At 50.5% G+C, this 21,537-nt stretch overlaps 6 protein-coding genes across 6 annotated transcripts; 2 read left to right on the top strand and 4 right to left on the bottom strand.

The window, feature by feature from the left end:
* Positions 1–1,279: 1,279 nt before the first annotated feature.
* Positions 1,280–2,887, bottom strand: ALT_6328 (ubiquinol--cytochrome-c reductase subunit 2; the record flags this gene model as incomplete). The annotated part of the gene is made up of 4 exons (XM_033560320.1): positions 1,280–1,375; positions 1,452–2,311; positions 2,375–2,549; positions 2,636–2,887. 4 exons carry the CDS (start codon positions 2,885–2,887, stop codon positions 1,280–1,282), a joined length of 1,383 nt encoding a protein of 460 aa, XP_033416211.1.
* Positions 2,888–3,355: 468 nt separating this feature from the next.
* ALT_6327 (DNA-directed RNA polymerase III subunit rpc3) lies at positions 3,356–5,512 on the top strand (the record flags this gene model as incomplete). Its single annotated transcript, XM_033560321.1, has 4 exons — positions 3,356–3,367; positions 3,439–3,495; positions 3,607–4,437; positions 4,502–5,512. The coding sequence occupies 4 exons, from the start codon at positions 3,356–3,358 to the stop codon at positions 5,510–5,512; spliced, it is 1,911 nt and encodes a 636-aa protein (XP_033416212.1).
* A 697-nt stretch (positions 5,513–6,209) lies between these two features.
* On the bottom strand, positions 6,210–8,590 carry ALT_6326 (phosphate-sensing transcription factor PHO4; the record flags this gene model as incomplete). The annotated part of the gene is made up of 3 exons (XM_089600050.1): positions 6,210–6,784; positions 6,836–7,874; positions 7,961–8,590. 3 exons carry the CDS (start codon positions 8,588–8,590, stop codon positions 6,210–6,212), a joined length of 2,244 nt encoding a protein of 747 aa, XP_089455512.1.
* A 3,163-nt stretch (positions 8,591–11,753) lies between these two features.
* Positions 11,754–14,103, top strand: ALT_6325 (uncharacterized protein; the record flags this gene model as incomplete). Its single annotated transcript, XM_033560323.2, has 3 exons — positions 11,754–12,495; positions 12,572–13,006; positions 13,061–14,103. The coding sequence occupies 3 exons, from the start codon at positions 11,754–11,756 to the stop codon at positions 14,101–14,103; spliced, it is 2,220 nt and encodes a 739-aa protein (XP_033416214.1).
* An 869-nt stretch (positions 14,104–14,972) lies between these two features.
* hsp90 (chaperone Hsp90) lies at positions 14,973–17,162 on the bottom strand (the record flags this gene model as incomplete). Its single annotated transcript, XM_033560324.2, has 2 exons — positions 14,973–16,829; positions 16,902–17,162. 2 exons carry the CDS (start codon positions 17,160–17,162, stop codon positions 14,973–14,975), a joined length of 2,118 nt encoding a protein of 705 aa, XP_033416215.1.
* A 1,738-nt stretch (positions 17,163–18,900) lies between these two features.
* Positions 18,901–20,644, bottom strand: ALT_6323 (NTF2 and RRM domain protein; the record flags this gene model as incomplete). The annotated part of the gene is made up of 3 exons (XM_033560325.2): positions 18,901–19,197; positions 19,265–20,257; positions 20,327–20,644. 3 exons carry the CDS (start codon positions 20,642–20,644, stop codon positions 18,901–18,903), a joined length of 1,608 nt encoding a protein of 535 aa, XP_033416216.2.
* Between the last annotated feature and the right edge of the window lie 893 nt (positions 20,645–21,537).

The raw sequence follows: 21,537 nt of genomic DNA, 5'->3' as shown, positions 1-21,537 counted from the left end.
AAGGAAGCAGTCGAAAAACTGACAGGCGACAAAGTCACCGCTAAGCACTAGAGAAGGTTTGAAACACCCTTCTACTATGCAGTATGCACGGTCTGAATCAGATGGCGGAAGAATATATTGTCGGATCACATACTTTATTGGCTCTGTACGGAGTAGATCGGAGGAGCTAACAGCTATAGCTGTTTAGCCTCCGTGCGCACCCGGTCCACCGCTTGTTCTAGAGCTATGTTCAAGTCATTCATAATACCCGATGTAAATAGTAACTGCCTGGGCGCTATAGAACCAGGACGGTCCTCATTAGACTTATCAAGAAATCTATAATATTGTCCCTATCTGCTGCTATTTTCGAAAGCCTTAATACCAGACTCTGGATACCTTCGAGCTCATAATCCCTGCTTCCCTGGCCTTGGCTGAACTCCAGTTTGGAAGCTGTCTGCTTCTTCCAAAGTATAGATAGTGAGGGTTTATCAAAAGCAAAAGTTATATCAGTTCCGGGAGTTGTGCAGTTGCGGTAATCATGGTCAAATGCTCTAATGAATATACCTTGGTATAGTGGCGTCTTTCAACAACCATGACAACCAGCCAAGAACATGAATATCATGTGCAGATGGATCTGTACAAGGTTATCTTAAAAGGGACAACCTGACTGATAGATAGTGAGCAGGATCCTGTTTTCTTACCCTCATAGCACCTACAAACCATGGGGCGTTCATTTACCAGCAAGTTGACTTGGGTTGTTTGTAGGGCATATATGCTTCGGAGTAAAAGCCCAGGAAACAGTAAAAAGGCCCTGAAGGACTATTTCGGATTATTCATTTCCTGATTCGGCAAAGAGTCTTCCAAATCCTGTAGATATGACAACCTACGATGGGATGATATCTGTATAGCATCAACGAGAGCTAGGTTCTCGCAATGAGATGACGTCCATTTACTTGTAGGGTATTGATGTATGACCGAATTGCCAGACGTCGCGCCTGCAACAGATCCATGCTTTGCCAATCACACTGCGGCTGCTCGAAGAATCACAAATCATGTCTGGAGATCTGAAAGGATACGACGCACTTTCTGCAGCCCCCAAACATAGGGCTTCAGAGGAGGAATATCGGGTGTAAGACGGTCTATAATACTCGGAACGCACCGAATGGCATAAGATACAATTGTATTACAGTCACGCAACTACAGCCACATCACAAAGGAGAATATCTGCGAAGATTGATCTAGACACATGAATGGGAAAGGACGCTTTTTCCAAGTCAGTCTAACATGTAATGTTTACACTTTAAACGGTCAGACCGAGGTCCTCGCCGTAAGGAAGCTGGAAGAGGTCTCCAACAGCGGCAACGGAAGCCTTGCCAGAGAGGAAAGACTTGGCGGCCTAGAGAAGGAAGGTGAGTTAGCCAGGTGACATTGATTCAAAGTATGCCGAGAGTAGGAAAAGAGAAAAGACTTACATCCTTGATCTGCGCCTCAGTGACGCTGTCGAAGCCCTGGGCAATCTCACCAATCTGGTAGGGCTTGCTGCCGTTGATCAGGGCAGCACCGGTGGCCTCAAGGCCGGTCTCGAGGGTCTGAGCGGACTCGAGAGCACGGAACTTGGCCAATGCAACGGCCTTCTTGATCTCGTCACCGGCAATTTCACCGGCAGCCGTCTTCTTGAGGACGTCAACGACGTTCTTGCTGGCAGCAGCAACCTGATCGGCCTTTCCAGAGACTGTAATGGTGAAGAGACCGGCGTCGGAGTAGGCGTTGTTCTTGGTCGCGACACGGACTTGAGAGAAGCCCTGGGTGGCCTTGGCGAGGAGAGAGAAGCCAGGAGTCCACTTGATGGAAGACTCGCCGCCGAGGAGGGCCGCAAGAACGGAAGCTTCAGGCTTGTAGCCCGAAGTGCCAAAGGTGCTAGAGCCAGGGAAGGCAATCACAACGGCGTTGCCAGACTTGGAAGAGATACGCTGTTCGCCACCGTGGTACTTGGAGGCAGTGTTGGGCTGCACTTTGAACTGGCTAGAGCCGCCGGCGCTGGGGACCTCGGTGAAGAACTCACCAACCCATTTGGACACCTCAGCGGTGGTGGAGCCGCTGCCAACGATGGCGATGTTGGATTTAGCGTAGGCGTTCTTGGCAAACTCGGCGATGGCATCGGCAGAGAGGTACTTTTCGAAAGGGCCACTGGCGGAGGGAGTAATGTTCTCACCCAGACCGCGGTGGAAGGCAAGAGCGTGGGCAGCGTCAACGGCGATGTTCTCAGCATCGGCAGCAAGGGCTTGCTGTCTGTACTTGATGAGGTTGAGGACGAGCTCGTTCAACTCGTGGCCTGAGGTTTCGAGTCAGCCAATGTCCCATTGGAGGTAATGACTGACGACTGTCGTCAACATACCTGCAAACTTCGTCTGGAAAGCAGCCTCCGCCAAAAGCTCAGCAAAGTAAGGAAGGTCTTTTGAGAGGAACTTGGCCTTGAGAACGACGTTCTCACGAGAATGTGTCGAGGAAACTTCACCGCCCAGCAGTTCAACCTCCCGAGTGATCCGCAACGCCGACCGTTTGAGTGTAGACTGTCCATTGAAAGTAGAAACCGTCAGAGATCACATCAATTCACACCGATAAGCTGCAAGGATCGCAAACGAGCTATAAAACCAACCTTGAAGGCGAAGAATTCGAGGGCGTCGGAGAAGCCAGGGAAGGGCTGGTAACGGGAGCCGGCCTTTGCAACCAACGCCAGGGTGCCGGTTGGGCCTGCGACCTCTCTGTTGGCGACCTTCACACCGGCAGACTCAGAGACATCGTACTGAAGGCCGGGAGTCGCAGCAGAGGCCATGCTGCGACGACTGCTGGCGCTGGCAGCAGAGAGCGCACGGGGCGCATTTCGGCTGAGGGTAGACCGCGACAGCATTATCGCATGTGCGTATTATCGAACGAGGAGGAGAGGAGACGTAGGAAGCCGGAAGGCTTAACAGCAATTGGTTAGGTTGAGAGGGGGGAGAGCACAAGAAGGCTGGCTGTCTGTCGATGGACGGGTTGGAAACGATGTCAAAAGCTTCAAGATGCCGGCGTCTTGATTACTCGTTTGCTGATTGGCCGAAATGACGAGTGCGGGCGGAACCGGCTTTTCCATCACCCTCCGTGTCAGGTGAGGTCAGGTGATATCAATACACGTGATTTTTTCAAGGCATGCGATAAGAGAAAAGTAGCAGAAGATGCAGATGATTCAAATAAAGACCGATGAGCTCTGAAGCAGGTTCTTATTTCAGTCCGAACTCTTTATTACTTCTTATAATTCTTTTATGCTATTTATCCGGTCATGTCGATTTATTCCTCCTGAAAACTTGAAAGTTGCCAGCTTCATTGGGAAGCTTGAAAAATGACCTCACAAGTATGCGACAGGCAACTGAGCTTGACCAGTTAATTCATTGCGCATCAGCTGCTAATTTGGACATTGTACAGTTTGCTGCGGAGCTATGCGAGCTTCTTGTAGAAGAGAACTTTGGGGAGTTGTTTGGGGTACGTTTGCGCCCCGCGACATGTTGGCTTGAGATCCTGAAGTACTTCGGCGGGGGTGGTTGAATATACCATTAAATGATCTGATGAGCTGATCTCTTCTCTGAAAATCAGCGAATCTTCGCAACACTTTCGCGCTATGATCGCCTCAACCTGCCTCGCCTGAAGGCTTACTCCGAACTTCCAAATCGTCAGCTTCTCCCCGCGCTCGCTGCTATGATTCAGCAGCATCTTGTCTACCATTACACATCCTACGATGATGGTGTTACGTATTATGAAGCCAACATGCAGTCTGCATACTATCTCGTCCGGTCTGGAAAAATCCTGGAGTTTGTGGAGGAACGACTGGGCAAGTATGCGGCGACCGTCATGTCGACCATCATGTATCTCGGACATGCCCAAGTGAGCTACCTGGAGACCTTGCCGGAATTGACATCCGAGGCGGTCAAGGCCAATGGCGTTTCTGAAGAGCATACCGGACATGAGGAAGACGAAGAACAGTCGAATGGACTCAATGGCGAACACTCCAATGAACGGCCTGAGCTTCTTCATCCGACATTGAAAGCCCTAGCGGCCCATGGTTATATCATCCGTGTTAGGGAGGCACAATTCCAGAGCCATGCAGACAACATCCTCGACGCAGAACGAGTCATAAGATCTAAACCAGAGATCAAGGCATTGAAGGGCAAGAGGCTAGAGGAGGCAGTCATAGAAGGAACACTCGGATTGCTCAAGGAGAGAACGGACGGGGACCTGACCCGCGGTCTGATAGTCCACGGGGTTCCGAGAGGCGCCAAACGCAAATACAGTTCTTGGAGGGCTGACGAGCCCAATAAAAAATCCCGAACTGATTTTGCCAGCGTCGATGCAAACGATGAGCAGAATGAGGAAGAGGAGAACGAATGGTCGGACGACGAAATGGGCTACGATACCACTCCAATGGAGGTGAGTGCACGAATGATATGCCACCGTATCTGAACGGAAGAGTTAACGAAGCTGTGACACTCAGTCTGGGTTGGTTGTCCGAGTCAATTATAACAAGCTCGATGTCGCACTACGAAATCGCCGCTTTATAGAATTAGCTGAGCAGGGTGTGTCGCCAGCAACAGCCGAAGTATATGAATGCCTACTTCGACGCATTGAGTACCAGACCCACCAGTGCCGCGACACTGCCGAGATACCTCGCGAAGGAGAAGAGGGAGAACAGTACTCTGTGCCGATAGCTCTCAGTGCATTAGCTGAAGACGTCGATCCACGGCTTGACCTTTCTAGTTCTACGGGTCCGATGGATACCTCGCAGCCAGATGGCAGGCGTGGGAAACGGCCTCTGGAAAGTGACGGTGATGGAACAAACCACGAAGGGGCGAATGGACTGTCTTCTGGCAGTAATCGTACTTTTGAGATTGACCAACACCTTTCTCTTTTGGCGCAGCCACCCCACAACCTCACATCCAAACGCATGGTTTCGGGCCTCATCACGTGGACAGTAGAGTTCCGCCATCTAGCGCGAAAGCTCCGGCACCTCGAACTGGAGCGGATGATCGAGGCTCGGTACGGCGACGTTGCGTTGCGGGTTGTCAGAGTTCTCCATGCCAAGGGCAAGCTAGACGAGAAGCGACTCCAAGAGATCAGTCTGCTCCCCTTCAAGGACCTGCGGCAGGTCCTTGCGAGCATGCAAGCAGGCGGATTCGTGGACCTGCAAGAAGTGCCACGGGACGCTCAGCGCCAGCCATCGCGCACAATCTACCTCTGGTACTACGACCCTGACCGCATCTGCAACAGTGTGCTGCAGGACACGTACAAGGCCATGTCACGTTGTCTGCAGCGTCTGAGGTTTGAGCGTAGCCGGATAAAGGATTTCTTGGAGAAGACGGAGCGGAGTGATGTCAAGGGCAACGAGCAGCGGTTTCTATCTGAACCCGAATTGGTGCTTCTAGAGCAGTGGAGGGCCAAAGAGGCGTTGCTATTAGGCGAGGTGGCGCGCCTGGATGAGATGGTCGCTGTGATGAGAGACTATTAGGCTGGGTTAAATGATTCCCACGAGACATGAACAGAAAAAAAGTCATTTGCAGAACATGTCAATTGCATAGCGAATAGAATCATTCTACGTTCAAATCCATCGTAGAGTCGCCTGTCCCCTGAAGGCATCTGGCGGATGGAGAGTGGAATCAGAACACCAACTACGTACGGAAAGCTGCTGTTACAAGCACCGCGCATACATTCCCTTCAGATGTATATACTCCAATGGCTCGAACTGTTTGTTGGATTACCCACCTCGATTGAAGTAGGAAATACAGAAGAGAACACGGAGTCTAGATACATAAAAGGAAGCAAAGGGAACAAACTAGATCTACAGTCGTAAAATGGTAGAATGGCATGGCTGACCGAAAGTCAGCGCAATGAGATGTAGGCCATATAAACGCGCCCATGAAGAAAACAAAACAAAGCAAACAAACCACAACTGACAAACATACAGACAAATGCCACACCAGGTGACAAAAGATAACGCCCATCCGTGGTCGACGGATGTTGAACTCCAGGTAGTGTCACTATACAGGTGGTCGTACTGGTCAACCTATTATTTCGTTCCCTCCTGGCATGTCTAAGTCCATTGTGTTGCTAACAGATTTGCTTCGTAACCCATACCGCGTGATCATGCTCCCAGCTGCTGGTAGGGAGAATGTAAAGGTTCTTTGACGATCAAGTCCCATGCATGATTATGTCGAGCCAGTAGCTTCCGTGCTAGTAACAGCGGCCTCTGCCGTACTAGAGCCCTGTGTGCCATTCGCGCTCTTCGAGTTCCCGTCTTCCGGTGAAGATACTGTGGCCGCTTTGCAGCCTTCATCCTTCGTGGCTCGATTCTCTCCTATTCGAGCCTCAGCAGCGACCAGCTTTCCTTTCGTTTCTTCCAATTCCTGTTTCAAGGCCTTGATATAGTCAATAGCCAGTTCCACGGTACTGGCTTTGCTGATTGCTTGTGCCCCGGCTTTCTCTTTCTCTTTTTCTTTGTCACCTTTGGCATGACTGGCCACATTCTCTTTGGCGTGCTTCATCTGAATGAATGCGGATGGGATCAGAGACTCGATTTCCTTGAGGGCGTTGTTGATTCGGTTTCTGCGGCCCTGCTCTGCGAGCTTGTGATTCGTTCTCTTTGAGCTGAGATTCTCAGCCAAGGTTTCGGGATATGAGACACCAGGCAGTAGCGTTCCGTCCAGAATATGTTGATAGTTAGATTTGGACGCCAAGTACAGAGCCGAGGTTTCGCTTGAAATGCCTGCAAGGATACGTGATTCTGGTTAGTGCCGATCATCGGAATAATAGCAGGGCAGATGTTATTGCTTACCTTCGCCGCGCACCAAGGGCTGAATGCTAGGACTGATCTTGGGTCGCAAATTAGGACTGGCGTGTGTCGAGCTCAAGCTCTGCCGTTTTCTCCCCATCGGACCAAGCTTAGGTGTATCCGACTTTTTCGCGATCGGCCCGCTAGGTGAAGGCATGGCCATCGTGCGTGGGCTCGGCGCAATGGAGCCAGGATTCCGATCCATAACTGGTGCTGACTTGGGTTCCAGCGACGGTGTGATACTCGCTGATGTAACTGGTGTAGCCGAGCCTGACTTCATGGTGCTATCAATGCGTGCGACCTGAGGTCGAGAGAGTTGTGATGACGGGTTGGCAGCTTCCGGGAGCATAACATCCTCCATGACATCGTCATAAGATTCTGTGGATACGAGCCTTGCTTGGCCATTGAATTGACCCGTTGGATTCTCGGCGGGCTGCGGCCGTTGAAGACGCATCAACATTGCTGGGGTTGCCGGAGCACTCGTTTGCGACTGGTCGGCTTGTGGCACTATGGCGGGGGACTTTCGCGCAGGGGGCAGGGCAGGCGGCGGCATCAACGGTTCCGAAAGGGGTTCCGGCGATACAGAATCTTGGTCGGAGCTCTCATTGCTGCTCTGGCGAAGGCCACTCACACCGTGAGGCAGTAATTTGGAGACTCCTTGATCTTGGCTGAGACCATTGAGAACTTCGTCGGAGTTGAGATTCAGCATTGACTTCTTTCGTGTCTGTGGGCGCACAGATGGCGATTGTTGTTTCTTGGCGCGCGAGGAAAACGATTTAGTGGTCGATGGCCGGCGACGATGTTTCCTCATCAAGCCAGGGGAGGAAGGAGCAGAAGAGCCGGGGATAGCGTCGGCAGGAGAGTGCAGAAAACCGACCTCGGATACCGACTGGAACGGATAGCCATTGCCGTTGGAGTTCTGGGCCTCAAGAGCTGGAGAGGTGAGGGGGGTAAAATACTCCCCGGGAATTGTATACTCGGGCAGTCGAAATTGAGTTTCTAACGGTGTCATGGCGGGAGAGACGAGAGGAGTGTAGAGTGCCTGTGTCAATGCGGGTGCATGCATTAGCCTGTGCGCTCACATCACAATGAGCGCAGGACGCCCCGGGAGCGTTTGTTTAGTCTCACCTGCTCTTCGTTCATGCGAGGGTATCGGTCGTACAGTTCGTGGTTCTCATCCACCTGGGCGGGATATCGTGCCGCATTACCCTGAAGCTCAATACTGTTCGGAGTAGGGGGAATGATCGCCTGGCCGTGGGGAATGTAGGGTTGCGAGGTGGTAGGCAGTCCATGATGGGATTGTTGCTGCAGCTGCTTCTGCGGCGGTTGTTGAGGATGATGGTATATCTGAGGTTGTGCAAGTTCCTGGTTGTAGAAGGCTGGGGTTACAGGAGCGCTGGTGTAGGACGAGGGAATTTGACCCTGGGGTTGAGATTGCTGGCTGTGGCCGGAAAGGTCAAACGAGAAATCTCCCATGATGCGATTGTTGTAGGATGACGACGGGTGAGCGCTGGGAAGGGAGTCTGTGTCCATGCGGACCAGTTGTTCCTGCTCAGCAGTGGTGGTAGGCATCATCGACACCGCGGCGGGAAGAGAACGAGGAGATTGTAGCTGTCGCTCGCCTGGTCCGTGCCCCTCCAGATCGGGGAAATGCATTCCAAACTCCAGAAAATTAGTGAATTCATCTTCGCCAGAGGCCGCCATGAGCGATTGTTCCTGAAGGGACCCTGGCCAGGCCATCGAGTTGTCCTGGTCCATGATGGCTTGGTACGGGCGGGTGCAGAAGAAGCGATCGTGATCTAATTCGGTTGCTTTCGCTTCGAGTCTTTCTCAACTTGATTTCTTTCTCTTTTTTGTCGGAAACTGCAGAATATGGACGATGAGGTCAAACAACGCTGAATGGGGACTTGACCATTCAATGAGGAAAAGAGTGAAGAGAGCCTCGGATCGCAATGTAATGCTAAGGAAAGCGGGACAAAATGCACAGTGGAGGAAGTACTCTGCTCCGGCGAACGGCCGGTCGGAGATTGACAAGGCTGTCAAGTTTTCAACAGAACGAATTGGTGTGCATGACGGTAGGATTGTAGATAGATCATGGGTAGAGTAGTGAAAGAGAAACTGATCAGGTCGACAAACTGCAAGAGGATGAGAGCGACGAGGAGATGTGGTGGTGGGGGTGTGGAAAAAGAAGTCTGACTGCTATTAGGAACCAAGTACTACTCTGTGTCCGCATCTCGTAAGAAAAAGCGTGGAAAAGCGACCGGCTAAAAGCTACGAAAAAGAGATGGAGCCGAATTTACTACTATGGGTAGCGGAGTAATACTAGTATAATAATGGTTCTGCTCAGCTGCTCGGGATCTCTACAAAGTCAAATGATTCAATTAAGATGCATCTGGTAATATCCAAGAAAAAAGAAAAATGGTAACAACAGAAAAAATAATGCACAAGAAATAATTCTTACACAAGCGAGACAGAGTATATTAAAAACCCAAGAGGATGAACAAGAGGACAAGCTAACGCAAGTAGCTAACTAGGCCAACCAGTACAGGCTACTACTGTCTTATTATTTGTCGGATGTAAGCGAAACAAAAAGTACGAAGCAGTAAGAAGTACTCGGATAGGTTCTTACTAGGGGAGGCAGCCTGCAAGCCATTTTACTATTATGTATTTGGTTTTGTGATTCTGGAACTGAAGGCAAACACCCTTCTGCACAATAAGTATCCACAGAGTAACATGAATATTGCCAATTTACTATGGAGCAACTGAATAATCATCCGCGTCAAGGGCAGAGAAATGATGAAGGGAAAAAAAGAAAGGAACTGGCCAACCATCAAGACAACAGGTTATTCCCCGCTAATCAAGCTCCAGCCACGAGGACAAGAATTATCAGGCGAATCCAGAAGTAGGAACAGGATGGGTTTATCATAATAAAAGGTGCCAATTTTATCAAGGGCTGCTGGTAAGTGAAAAAGGCAGCAAAAGCAGTAGATGAAGATTCTACTCTGGCCTGACCCATGGGACATACATAACGATATACCGAGTATACTTCCTGTTTTTCTCTGTAAACTTCCAGCCTTCCCTTATACCGAAAGGTTGATCCATACTTCCCCAATCGGTGTCTTCTCGGGGGGCTCCAATGAGTGGCAAACCTGAGTACTTTAGCCCCCGGCCGATGATCTTCTTCCCGAACAACATCATGTTAATGGAGCATTAGCACCATTTTTGATATTCTTGTACTTCACAGAGGAACATCATGCTTATTACTTGCTGAACTCCTTGACTATCACCAGAGTTACCTATCAGGTTGACTCTCCCCAATGACTCCCTTTGGAGAAGCCCAGAACATGGATCCATGGATCCAGATTCTGCTCTTGAGTTGTTCACATATTCCCTCCGGGACTAAACCTAATCTGTGAATTGCCTTTCCTAAACAAGCATAGCCTCAGCTCTTTATCTCCTCGCCAGATTTAAAAGCGGCAGGTGCGCTTGTGGATTATTCTCTAGACTACCTAGGAAGTTCCCTCCAGGTCGCCTGTGCAAGTCAAGACTACCACTTGATTACCAACTGCAATAATAAAAATAATCATGATATGAATGATTGGCATACAACATACCCAGAAGGGTGTCCATGCACCTGATCATATAAAAAAAGTCCTATCTCCATGTCAAGGTAAACCGGGCAGGGCCGCTTAAATCCTTCGTATTATTCCTCGAAACAACCATGCTATCAGGGCCTATCACTACTCAACAAAATCACATTAACGGGGCACTTTTCAGTTCATCTACACGACTACCTTGAGCTATTTTGTTAGATGAATGGAGCCTCCGAAGCTACCATTAAAATTTAGTAGTGTCCACTCGGAGTGACTGGGCTACCTACCGAATTTCTCCTAGGTTAGTATCTAGATCGCATCTGACTTGAAAATCAGATACCCAAAGCCTGATTGGTCTTCTGAGGCGTTTGAATGTGAAACGATCAATTTAGTACGATATTCAGAATAATGACATCGCTTATCCCATCCAATCCAGTCCAAATGCGCTTCTAGACTAATACCTAACTATATCTATTCGGGTACATGGGGATGTGAAGCCTTCATAATGCTCTTAGCATTGGGATCTTGCATGATGATCAGCTACTCCGTTGTAGTTAGCGGGTCTGAGTTCGTCACGGAGTAGCAGCTTTTTTCTTACAGAATTCAGGCAAAGATTATTGGCCGACTGAACAGAGTGACCTGTACGCCTACCTCTCTGTAGCGCGAGGTAGCAGATATCGTTTCCTTGGGTTACGAGCCTCTATCTATCCGAAGATGTCGAAGTACTGAGTAAAGAAGAACGGCATGCTTAGGCGGTGACTCAAGGACTGGTCACCTGATCACTCGATTACTGTTTCTGTGATCCGTTGCTAAATAATAAGCAATACTTGAGAGTCCCCAACTCGAAGCTATCATTTCTGCTGCAGAGTATGAGGAAACTAAGGTACATTGCTGAGGAGTCACGTGGATTACATAACCATCCATTGGAGGTGGTCTGACTATGGAGTAAAGTGCTTACAAAGTTACTCCGGCCAAATTGCGGGGTAACTGTTGGGCTGGGGTGATAACATGACATGACATGACATGACCTAACATGACCTAACATGGCACAATGGTCATCAACCTCGTTCGCGCCAGAGAAGGTGTTCGGACAGCCAGACAGCTGCATACCTCCCTCCTTTCCGCTTCCTTCCTTAGGTGTAACCCTATCTAAGGTACCTGTCTACGTACCTAAGAATTGCAACTATCCGTCACCTTGTGAATGAGCTCATCTCTTTGCAGCATCCACCTCCCCCAGTAGCAGCAAAAGCCCCCCATACCATGTTCCATCATCCCCTTCAAGGGGACCGAGCATTTCTACCAGTATACTCACCAACTCTCCACTAATCATGAGACCACCTGTGCCTGAGGTCTCCATGCCTCGATCCCGCAAGTCTTCCATCGAACAGCCGTGGACCGATCCCCGCAGTACCGCCCCTGCGACCTTTTTCCTGGCCCGCAGTCGTACATCCCACTCGGAGGAGCTCTCGCTCGAAGATTCCGATGTCTCGAAAGAGTATATGTATGGAGTCCAGAGTCTTGAGGACTCTGTTCAAGAGGCCAGCATATCCTCATCTCAGAACATATTCGATCGATCCACTAGCGATAGGCTCTCTTCCGGCTCAGCTGTAGCGGATTTACGGCCTGATATCAGTCTCGACGTCGATGAGAACGGTAGTGAGGATGAGAATGGCGTGGATGCGCCACCACTCGGCCGTCGTAGATCTACCATCAGGCAGTTCGACTCCCTTCGCACAGAGGTCTCTTTGCAGCCGCCGTCAGATCGTGCTTCATCCCGTCCACTAACCCCGCTCAACCCCGACGAACCCTCCTCTCTTCCCAGCAGCCCGAAGTCTGTCTCTAATCAATCCATGAAGCACCTCGACGAAATTTCTATCACAGACGATCTCAGCAGCCACGCGGTGGGCTCCGAGGATGAGGGCAATGATGCTCGTGAAGCGCCGAGTTCGGCTGGATTCGACAGTACATCCCAGTTAATCATGCCTAGCATCAGGATGCCTAGTCGGAGACCGTTCACAGATCGAGGAAAGACTATGGGCCGCTTCAAAGTGCTCATAGCTGGCGCTTGCGGTAAGTGAGAGTCGCTTCGTCTCTGAAAAAATTGAGTTTCGGAGTATTGGCTGAGTTATATCTGACGTACGAGTAGGGTCCGGGAAAACCTCCCTCATCAAATCTATAGTACAGGCTTGTGAAGATATCGTGCATGTCGACCCCTTCCCCTCACTATCTCCCTCAAACCTGTCAGCTCGCGCGCAGCCCCCAACTACAGCAGCGGTGATCTCGGAAATCTACGCTAGCACCAAACCCTACCCTCCGTGGTGGTCAGATCTGGAGGATTCTCGCGTTCTGCGGAGGAGAAAGAGCAGTGGCGATATTGTTCTTGAACGAAACCTATGCTTCGTCGATACTGCGGGCAACGGCTTGAGTAGAGTCGGACAAACTGATGCTATTATTCATCACATTCAGCAACAGCTCCTGCGGGCCACGACGGCCGTGAATTCCTCTAACACCGATTTCGAAAATCTACTCGCTGGCAACGGCGGAGCACAAGTAGACGCTGTTCTCTACCTGATCTCGGAGAGTAAGTGGTCTACATCAAGCTACTTCCATTCCTACGATCGTGCTGACCTTCCAGACACACTTACGGCGGATATTGAGTGCATCGGGAAGCTCTGCGCCTGGACAAATGTTATTCCCCTCATATCCAAGTCAGATCTACTGACTGCGGACCAACTTGCGGCTCTCAAATCGTCCTTTCACGCGAAAGCCCAGATGGTGTCCATAAAACCCTTCCATTTTGGGGATGGAACTTCTGCAGCGGCAGACAGATTCTCGAGCCACTCACCATTCGCCGTCTCATCCGCCAAAGTAGATGATGAAGACGTCATGGACGCTAGCACATTGATGAGCCCAGACTATGTGCAGCCTCTGGCACCCTCCGAACTCTCGCTACTTGTACAAAAGTTGTTCGATCTCGACAACATGGCATGGATCCGACATTCTGCTGCTAAGAAGCTTGTTCAGAGACAACATGACCAAGGACAGCAATGGGAGGTCTCACGGCACAGCACGAACCCTTTTGACGGCCAGAGTACTGTATCCAGATCTACCTCCTCAGTCCTCTCTGCTAGTTATCTGGAGGGCATCACGTCTCCGCCTAGCGGACGATTCCCCAGCTATACCATGGCCCGAATATCGGATTACACACAACGTGAGGAGAAGATGGCCCGCGTACAGTTGGCCAAGTGGGCCTCAGACTTGCAGCGAAGCCTCCAGAACGAACGAGAAAGATATGCGGCCTTGGCCAGAGGAGAAAGGGCCGTCTGGCTCACCGAAAGGCTCGGGGAGTGTGTTGTAGATGGTTCGCTGGTGCCGATTACAAAAACTCCCGGATTTTGCGGGCTTCGCCTTCCTACGGAGAATGCAGGCGGTCGACTGTTCGTCCGTACTCAGGACGGGAAAAAGGTGGAATGTCGAGTTACCAGTATAAGTCCACATGATCCCTTGGGTATTGTGTGGTGGTCCGACGACCTCAAACAACGAGGGTGGGCGATTGTCCAGATCGTCGGTAGCCTCGGTGTAGTGGGAGGGCTTGCCTTGTGGCTTGCGAAAGCCTGGGGATTATCATCACGCAGTCTGTCTGAGTGGCGCTTTGACTATTGCAGCACCTGCAATTGAAGCTGGAAAGGACATCCAGTACTTCATGACGTCGAAAAAACGATCTGACCGACAATAACGATGCAATAACGATGCAAAAGACGATCGATCCAGACTATTCCTTTCCCACTTATCCATTTTCGTGCTTCGGCGTCGGATTCTGTTTTCGTGTCCTTTGTTGATGGTCGCTGGTCTTCGTCAACCAATTTCTTCTTCGTTGACATCTCTGTTCAATATACATATACATGGATGGATGTATGGGAAGCAAATCTCGGTGTCTTGAGGTGTCTAGGTCGTTCAGGTCATCGGTTCTTCTAACACATTTGACCCTGCCAGTCCAAACTTCATATCCACTGTATTCTGTGGTGCTACATATCCTCTCATCTACTCCCGGAAGACGTATGTACCATAGTGCCTCCCTGTTCTTATAGGCATCCCTTGCATCCCTATATGTATGCTATCCTTGATGCTGGCTGGTTGGTCGTAGAAGCGTAGGAAAATACCAGGCCATTCATTTATAGAGGTCGAATCAAGAACTTCTACCAGCAAGACGGAGCAGTCCTGATCTACAGAATTGACTATGGATCCAAGTGAACGAGAATAAAGCTTTTATTCCGATGAACTATTGGTCTACCTGACTGAAAACGCTCTCACGATCTTCATAAGAAGAAACACTAAGAACAAAATTCAAAGTCGAAGTACCTTGAGTAAAAAGAAAAACGCTCAAGAACGCCATTCGTTGTGAATCACCATCATCATTCAGGATATACCATCTCCTGCCGTTCCCATCAATCGAAGAAAGCAATATCGTTCAGTGATTAATCCTGATGCAAATACCGCTGGAACAGGTTTGAAAAAGGTCGTAAAATATTACATTAGAGCGTAACCGTCTAGTCAACCTCCTCCATGGCGCTCTCGCCAGTGGTGGCCTCGGCAGGAGCAGCAGCCTCCTCGGCGGGCTTCTCCTCGGTGGTCTCGGCGTCCTCATCAATGTTCAGACCAAGAGACACAAGCTTGTGAATACGCTCAGCGAAGCTGGCAGGCTCCTCGATGGTGAAGCCGGAGACGAGGAGGGAGGTCTCGAAGAGCAGCTGGGTGATGGACTTGACAGTGCGGTCGTTCTCACCGTCGGCCTCAACCTTCTTCTTCAGCTCCTTGATGATAGAAGACTTGGGAGAGATCTCGAAAGTCTTCTTGGAGGACATGTAAGAGCTCATGGAGGTGTCACGCAGAGCCTGAGCCTTCATGATACGCTCCATGTTGGCGGACCAACCGAACTGGCCAGTGCGGATAGCGCAAGGAGAACCGACGAGCTTGTGGGACACGACGACCTTCTCAACCTTGTCGCCAAGGATGTTCTTGAGGCTCTTAGCCAGGTTCTCGTACTCCTTCTCTTCCTTCTCGCGCTCAGCCTTCTCCTCCTCGGTCTCCTCGAGCTCGAAATCCTTGGTGATGTCGACCAGCTTCTTGCCATCGAACTCCTTCAGCTGAGTGAAAGCGTACTCATCGATGGGGTCAACCAGGAACAGAACCTCGAAGTTCTTCTGCTTGAGGCTGTCAAGGAAGGGAGACTTGGCAACAGCCTTGATAGACTCGCCAGTGATGTAGTAGATCTGCTTCTGGTGCTCAGGCATGCGGGTGACGTAGTCGGCGAGAGAGGTGGCCTCGTCACCAGACTTGGTGGACTGGTAGCGGAGCAGCTTGGCAAGAGTCTGGCGGTTCTGAGCATCCTCGTGGATACCGAGCTTGATGTTCTTGCTGAAAGCAGAGTAGAACTTGTCGAACTGCTCACGATCCTCGGCAATCTCGTTGAAGAGCTCAAGAGTCTTCTTGACAATGTTCTTCTTGATGACCTTCATGATCTTGTTCTGCTGGAGAGTCTCACGAGACAGGTTGAGAGGCAGATCCTCAGAGTCGACAACACCCTTGATGAAGCCCAGCCACTCGGGAATGAGGTCGGTGGCGTCATCAGTGATGAAGACACGACGGACGTAGAGCTTGATGTTGTTCTTGGTCTTCTTGGTCTCGAAGAGGTCGAAAGGAGCACGCTTGGGAACGTAGAGGATAGCACGGAACTCAAGCTGACCCTCGACGGAGAAGTGCTTGACAGCCAGATGGTCCTCCCAGTCGTTGGAGAGGGACTTGTAGAAGGCGGCATACTCCTCCTGGGTGATGTCGGCAGGGTTGCGAGTCCAGATAGGCTTGGTCTTGTTGAGCTCCTCCTCCTCGATCTTGCTCTCCTTGACAGTCTTGGTCTTCTTCTCCTTCTTCTTCTCTTCCTCGTCGTCGACCTCCTCGATCTTGGCCTTCTTCTCCTCATCCTCTTCCTCCTTGGTCTCCTCAGCCTCCTCGTCAGGAACCTCCTTCTCAGTCTCCTTCAGGACGTGGAGGTAGATAGGGTAGGAGATGAACTCGGAGTGCTTGCGAACAACCTCCTTGATACGGCTCTCGTTCAAGTAGTCGGTCTGCTCATCCTTCAAGTGCAGAATGATCTTGGTACCACGGCCGAGCTGCTCGCCCTCGGTATCCTGGGTGAGAGTGAAGGTGCCACCAGCGGCAGACTCCCAGATGTACTGCTCATCATCATTGTTCTTGGAGACAACGGTGACGCGGTCGGCAACAAGGTAAGCAGAGTAGAAACCAACACCGAACTGACCAATCATGGAGATATCAGCACCGGCGGAGAGAGCCTCCATGAACTGCTTGGTGCCAGAACGGGCAATGGTACCAAGGTTGTTGATCAAATCCTACAAGCAAGTCAGTCAATCTGATTACTTCAACCACCAATCTACAGTCGAGACTGCCGGAGTGAAACTTACAGCCTTGGTCATACCAATACCGGTATCACGAATGGTGAGGGTCTTGTTCTCCTTGTCGGGGATGATGTCGATGCGAAGGTCCTTGCCCGAGTCGAGCTTGGTAGGATCCGACAAGGACTGGTAGCGGATCTTGTCGAGGGCATCGGAGGCGTTCGAGATGAGTTCTCGCAGGAAAATCTCCTTGTTGGAGTAGACAGTGTTGATGATCAGCGAGAGAAGCTGAGAGATCTCAGCCTGGAATTCAAAGGTTTCGGACGACATGATGGCGGAGGGAGAGCGAGATATGAGAAATATAGATTCTGATGATTGACAGACTGTTAGCTAGGCCGCCCGAGAATCTCAACCCGTATTTATCTGAGGCAGTTGGGAGCAAAAGGTGTCCAACATGACTGAGGGGCAACTGAGGAGACTTACATAAAGGGTAATTAGGTGGATTCGTGAAAGAGCGGTAGGGGGAGAGATAAGAAAAAGTTCGCAGAGAGATGGAGCGAAGGAGTCAAAGGGGAGAGAGGAAATAGGTTTGAGAATGAGACTTTTTGAAGATGAGAACAAGATACGACTGAGGAGAGAAGTAAAATAGCTGAAGGGGGGAGGGCCGACTTAATGTTTTCTGGGCTGCGGGAGACGAAATTTCGATGCGGTGTTTCTACGGCAATCCAGCAACTTCCATGCTCTCCGCTGTTCCACTGGTCGAGCTTCCAACAAGGTTCCAGTGCCTTCTGACGAGCTGGAGCTTCTCTTAGCCCCTGTCTATCAGGCTGCTGGTTGTATTTGGGGATCTAGAAGCTTCATCCGCATCCTCTTTCACCTCAATCTTGGCTTTTTCTGCTTCCGTCTTTGAATTGCCCCGTCCGCTGAGACCACATCTTAAGTGATTCTATATTTCTGACTTGCCTGACTGCCTCAGGCTACTAATCTAGAACGTTCCGCTCCACTGTTTAGACACTCGCGGAACCAATCACAAGGCTGCATTGTATACCGCTTCTCCAGGTCTCAAATAGCTTGTCCTCTACGCATGGTTTTCTGGTGATCCCAAGCTCTTAATACCAATGGAAACAAGAATGTCATCGCCATTATGTCCCTTGGATACACACAGATCTTGCCGCCTGAAGAACTCTCACACATTCTGCTCTATTGCTTGGACTATCTGGAGGTTTACCCGGGCAAATTGCATTTTCACCTGACCTGTCAGATCCACCTGAGAAGACAGGTAAATGGGCTTTTGAGGCACTATCCTGCACAGCCATCTGATATGTCCAGCCTGGACCGCAAGGAAGAGACATTTAAGCATCATCTATGACGAGGGATAGACTTGTACCTGGTTAGGTCTCTATCTTAAGCATCGGCTCAACAATGGTGAAATATCCATTATTATTATTACACACCCGGCCAATGCTGCTCGTAGCGAGAGCACACCCGGCCTGCTCTCGGCTCGTAAGCTATGTAGGTTCTCTGGTCCAAGGCCATTCCTCACTGGTGAACCGTCTCGCCACCTATTGCAACCCCCAATGAAAGGATAAGCATATCAAACGATGGAGACAACCATAAATCATCCATTTACAATTCATCAGCTCGAGAAAACATGACCAACAAAACACGCATCTGGAAAAAGAGGACACTCGAACTAGTGAAAGGATAAATAAATAGAGAACAATCAGAACAGTGTTGGCCTTCGAGCTCGCTATGCTAGAAAAGGCAAAGAGAACAGGTGAAATAGGTCATGAGAGTACAATGATAGGAAATAGAAGTCATATATCAAATGACCAAAGAAACGGGGAAAAAAGGGAGTTCCCAGTGAGGAAATGACATAAGAACTTTTCCAACCGCTAACATGCAGTGTGATGAGAGGGGGCCACATAACACATGGATGTCATTATGAGTAGATGTGAGTAATACATGCCCTGGAATCATCGTAGCACCTCAACTTGGTATGCTGCTTTGGACCAGGAGGAAGGGTTAAGAATCGTGGAAGGTAAAGAGAGAGTCTTCAACAGACCCTTTAAGCAGCCTGAGGCTGGTTGCGGGGCTTGCCGTTCACGTTTCCTCCACGGCCACGGGGAGCAAAGCCGCCACGTCCGTCGCGCTGGAAGCCACCACGGCCCTGGTTGCCAGCACGGTCACCGCGGCCACGACCTGCGCCACCACGGCCAGCACCGTAGTTAGCATTGCCACCATAAGCATTACCGCGGGGACGACGTTCTTCAACGAATATTTGTTCGGATCCGATTTGGTGAGGGTTTGCAGCGACGGCAGCTGCGTAACCGGCAGGCTCCGCAAACTCAACGAAGGCGCAGTTCTTTGCGAAAAACAGTCAGGTCAGTTCGGATTCTCCTCAAAGCGTTGAGAGTCAATGGTCAACATACCTTCTGGCGGCTCACGTCAAAGTACTTGAGCTTTCCGAAACGAGAGAGAGTTTGCTTGAGCAAGCTTGCATCAACCTTCTCATTGACATTCTTGATGTATGCAAGGACGTTCTGCTCTTCGGCGGCACGAGATTGGGTCTTCTTATGATCGTGACCAGCAGTTTGCCAGCCAGCACCGTCAGTGGAAGTCGGCTGCTCGAGAGTGCTTTCAGCCGCGGCAGCTGCAGGAGCAGAAGCAGCAGTAGGAGCAGGCTGGGATGGGGTAGGAGCAGGGGAAGGCTGAGATGCGGCAGGAGCAGGAGTAGGCTTAGGCGGGGCGACGGGAATAGCAGGGACAACAGGAGCTGAAGCCCCGGATTTAGATGCAATGGTGGCCCAGGTTTTGGGAACAGCCTTTGCTGGGGCAGCGGTCTCCTTTTCAGGCGCAGGAGCCTCCTTCTTCACAGGCTCAGCTGGGGTGGGCTGAGGAGTTGTGGGCTTTTCCGGCGCCGCAGCTTCAGGCTCGACCGGGGCAGGAGCTTCTTGTGGAGCCTCCGGCTCTTCCGCAGTAGCTCCGTTGACCTGTGCTGGTTCGCCATTCTCCTGGGCCTGCTCAAGTTTCTCGTCCACCTGAGCGACAGCAGCTTCGTTAGTAACCTGGGCTTCGGTCACTTCAGGTGCAGCCTCAGCAGCGGCAGGTTCCTCGGCAGGCTCCGCGACCTGCTCTTCAGCAGGGGCCGCAGCAGCGGAGGGGGCTTCAGCCGGAGCGGCCTCCTCATTTACAATCTCCTCCTCATCGACCAAGTACCGAAAGATATCATTGAGAACATAGTAGCCGTTGGGCTGCTCGGCGAGCACGAAAGTCTGCACAAACTTCCGGGACGGCTCGGATTTGTTGGAAATTTCACCAATGACGGAGATCAGGATGTTGTCAAACGATGCCTGAGAATCAACGTTCAAGACACGAACTTTACAGTCCTGAAAGTCAAGTTGCTTGAATTTCTCGTTGATTGCCTAAGCGAATGGGTAGCCAAGTTAGCAATGCTCTTAGGGCGCAACTAGTCCCAGGCGCATCGAACTCACCTTTTGGCCGACTGCGACAGGAACCGACTCTGCCTCAGTACCAAAGACGAGCTGCGACCGCCGGGAGTAGAAGAGGTGCAGCTTCTCTGGGCTACGGCTCATGTTGGTGTAGTACTGCTCAACGAAGTACCACCCAACCTCATCCTTAGATATTCCATTCTTCTGGTCGTTAGGAGGGGCATTGGTGGGGGTAGATGACTGCGCTGGCTGAAAGTTGGACACACTGGTCACGGCAGTATGGGCGTGGTTGTAGGAGTCAGGATACGCATGTTGCGCGGGGTAGTTGCCGTTCATAGGAGGCTGGGTCGTGTCGGACATCGTGTAAGATTCTGCAGTGGGAGACGAGTTGGAGAAAAGGTCTTGGGTGGCCAAAAGTATATGAACAATGGCAGAAAGCTTCTATGCGACGAAGGCGACAATAAGTGAAGAAAGAGGAAGAAATCTAAAATGAGATAACTTTTCCTCTCCGTGGCTCGTCTGTTAATTGCGGAATTGCGGGTCAGTAACGAGCAGACTGAAACAATAATATATTTCGCGGATGGGAATTTGACAGAAGGCTAGGAGTTGTGATGGATACCCACAATGCTAGACGCAAAGAAAATAAATGCAGTAGCTTAGATGCAATTCAAAGAAGAAGGAAAAAGTGTACTGCGTCAGGTTCTGTGGCTAATCGTATGTGGTGGTCAAAATGAAGCGGAACGGAGAAGAATCTGTGCGATTTCCAATCACGTTGGCGATGAGACGTCAATAGGGAAAAGCAACGAAGGATTTCGAAAGGTAAATAGATTGAAAGCTCAATGGAGGGAAGACGGAGGAGAGAATCAGAAGTCTGTTGAGGGAGGTTTCGAGAAGAAAGAGATTGAAGAAATTCTTGCGGAGAGAAGCTAAATAAGAATGAGTTGTGGGTGGATGGTGAGGATGATGATGCCCGGGATGGAAGAAGTTGCTTTTTTGCTTGTCTTGTCCAGCTTAGTTGGGGGAGTGCAAATTCGCCTTCTTCACAGCCAAAGAAAAAGAGTGCCCCAGTCCGTTTCAGTGCTTGCTTCACCGCCTTCCCAATGTGCGCTCCGCTTCCATCAGCCTGATGATGGTTCGTAGTACTCACGGAGTCATGACAGTATTCAATGAGCCTCACAGATAAGCGCTTATAATCATATCTTATATATGAGCTAATTCACTCAACGACAATCCAGTGTTGTGTGCACAGGAGA

Source organism: Aspergillus lentulus (genome assembly GCF_001445615.1).
Source record: "Aspergillus lentulus DNA, contig: Alt12, strain: IFM 54703, whole genome shotgun sequence".
Lineage (NCBI taxonomy): Eukaryota > Fungi > Ascomycota > Eurotiomycetes > Eurotiales > Aspergillaceae > Aspergillus > Aspergillus lentulus.
The sequence above is the reverse complement of the archived record's forward strand: the minus strand, read 5'-3'. Positions and strand labels throughout refer to the sequence as shown.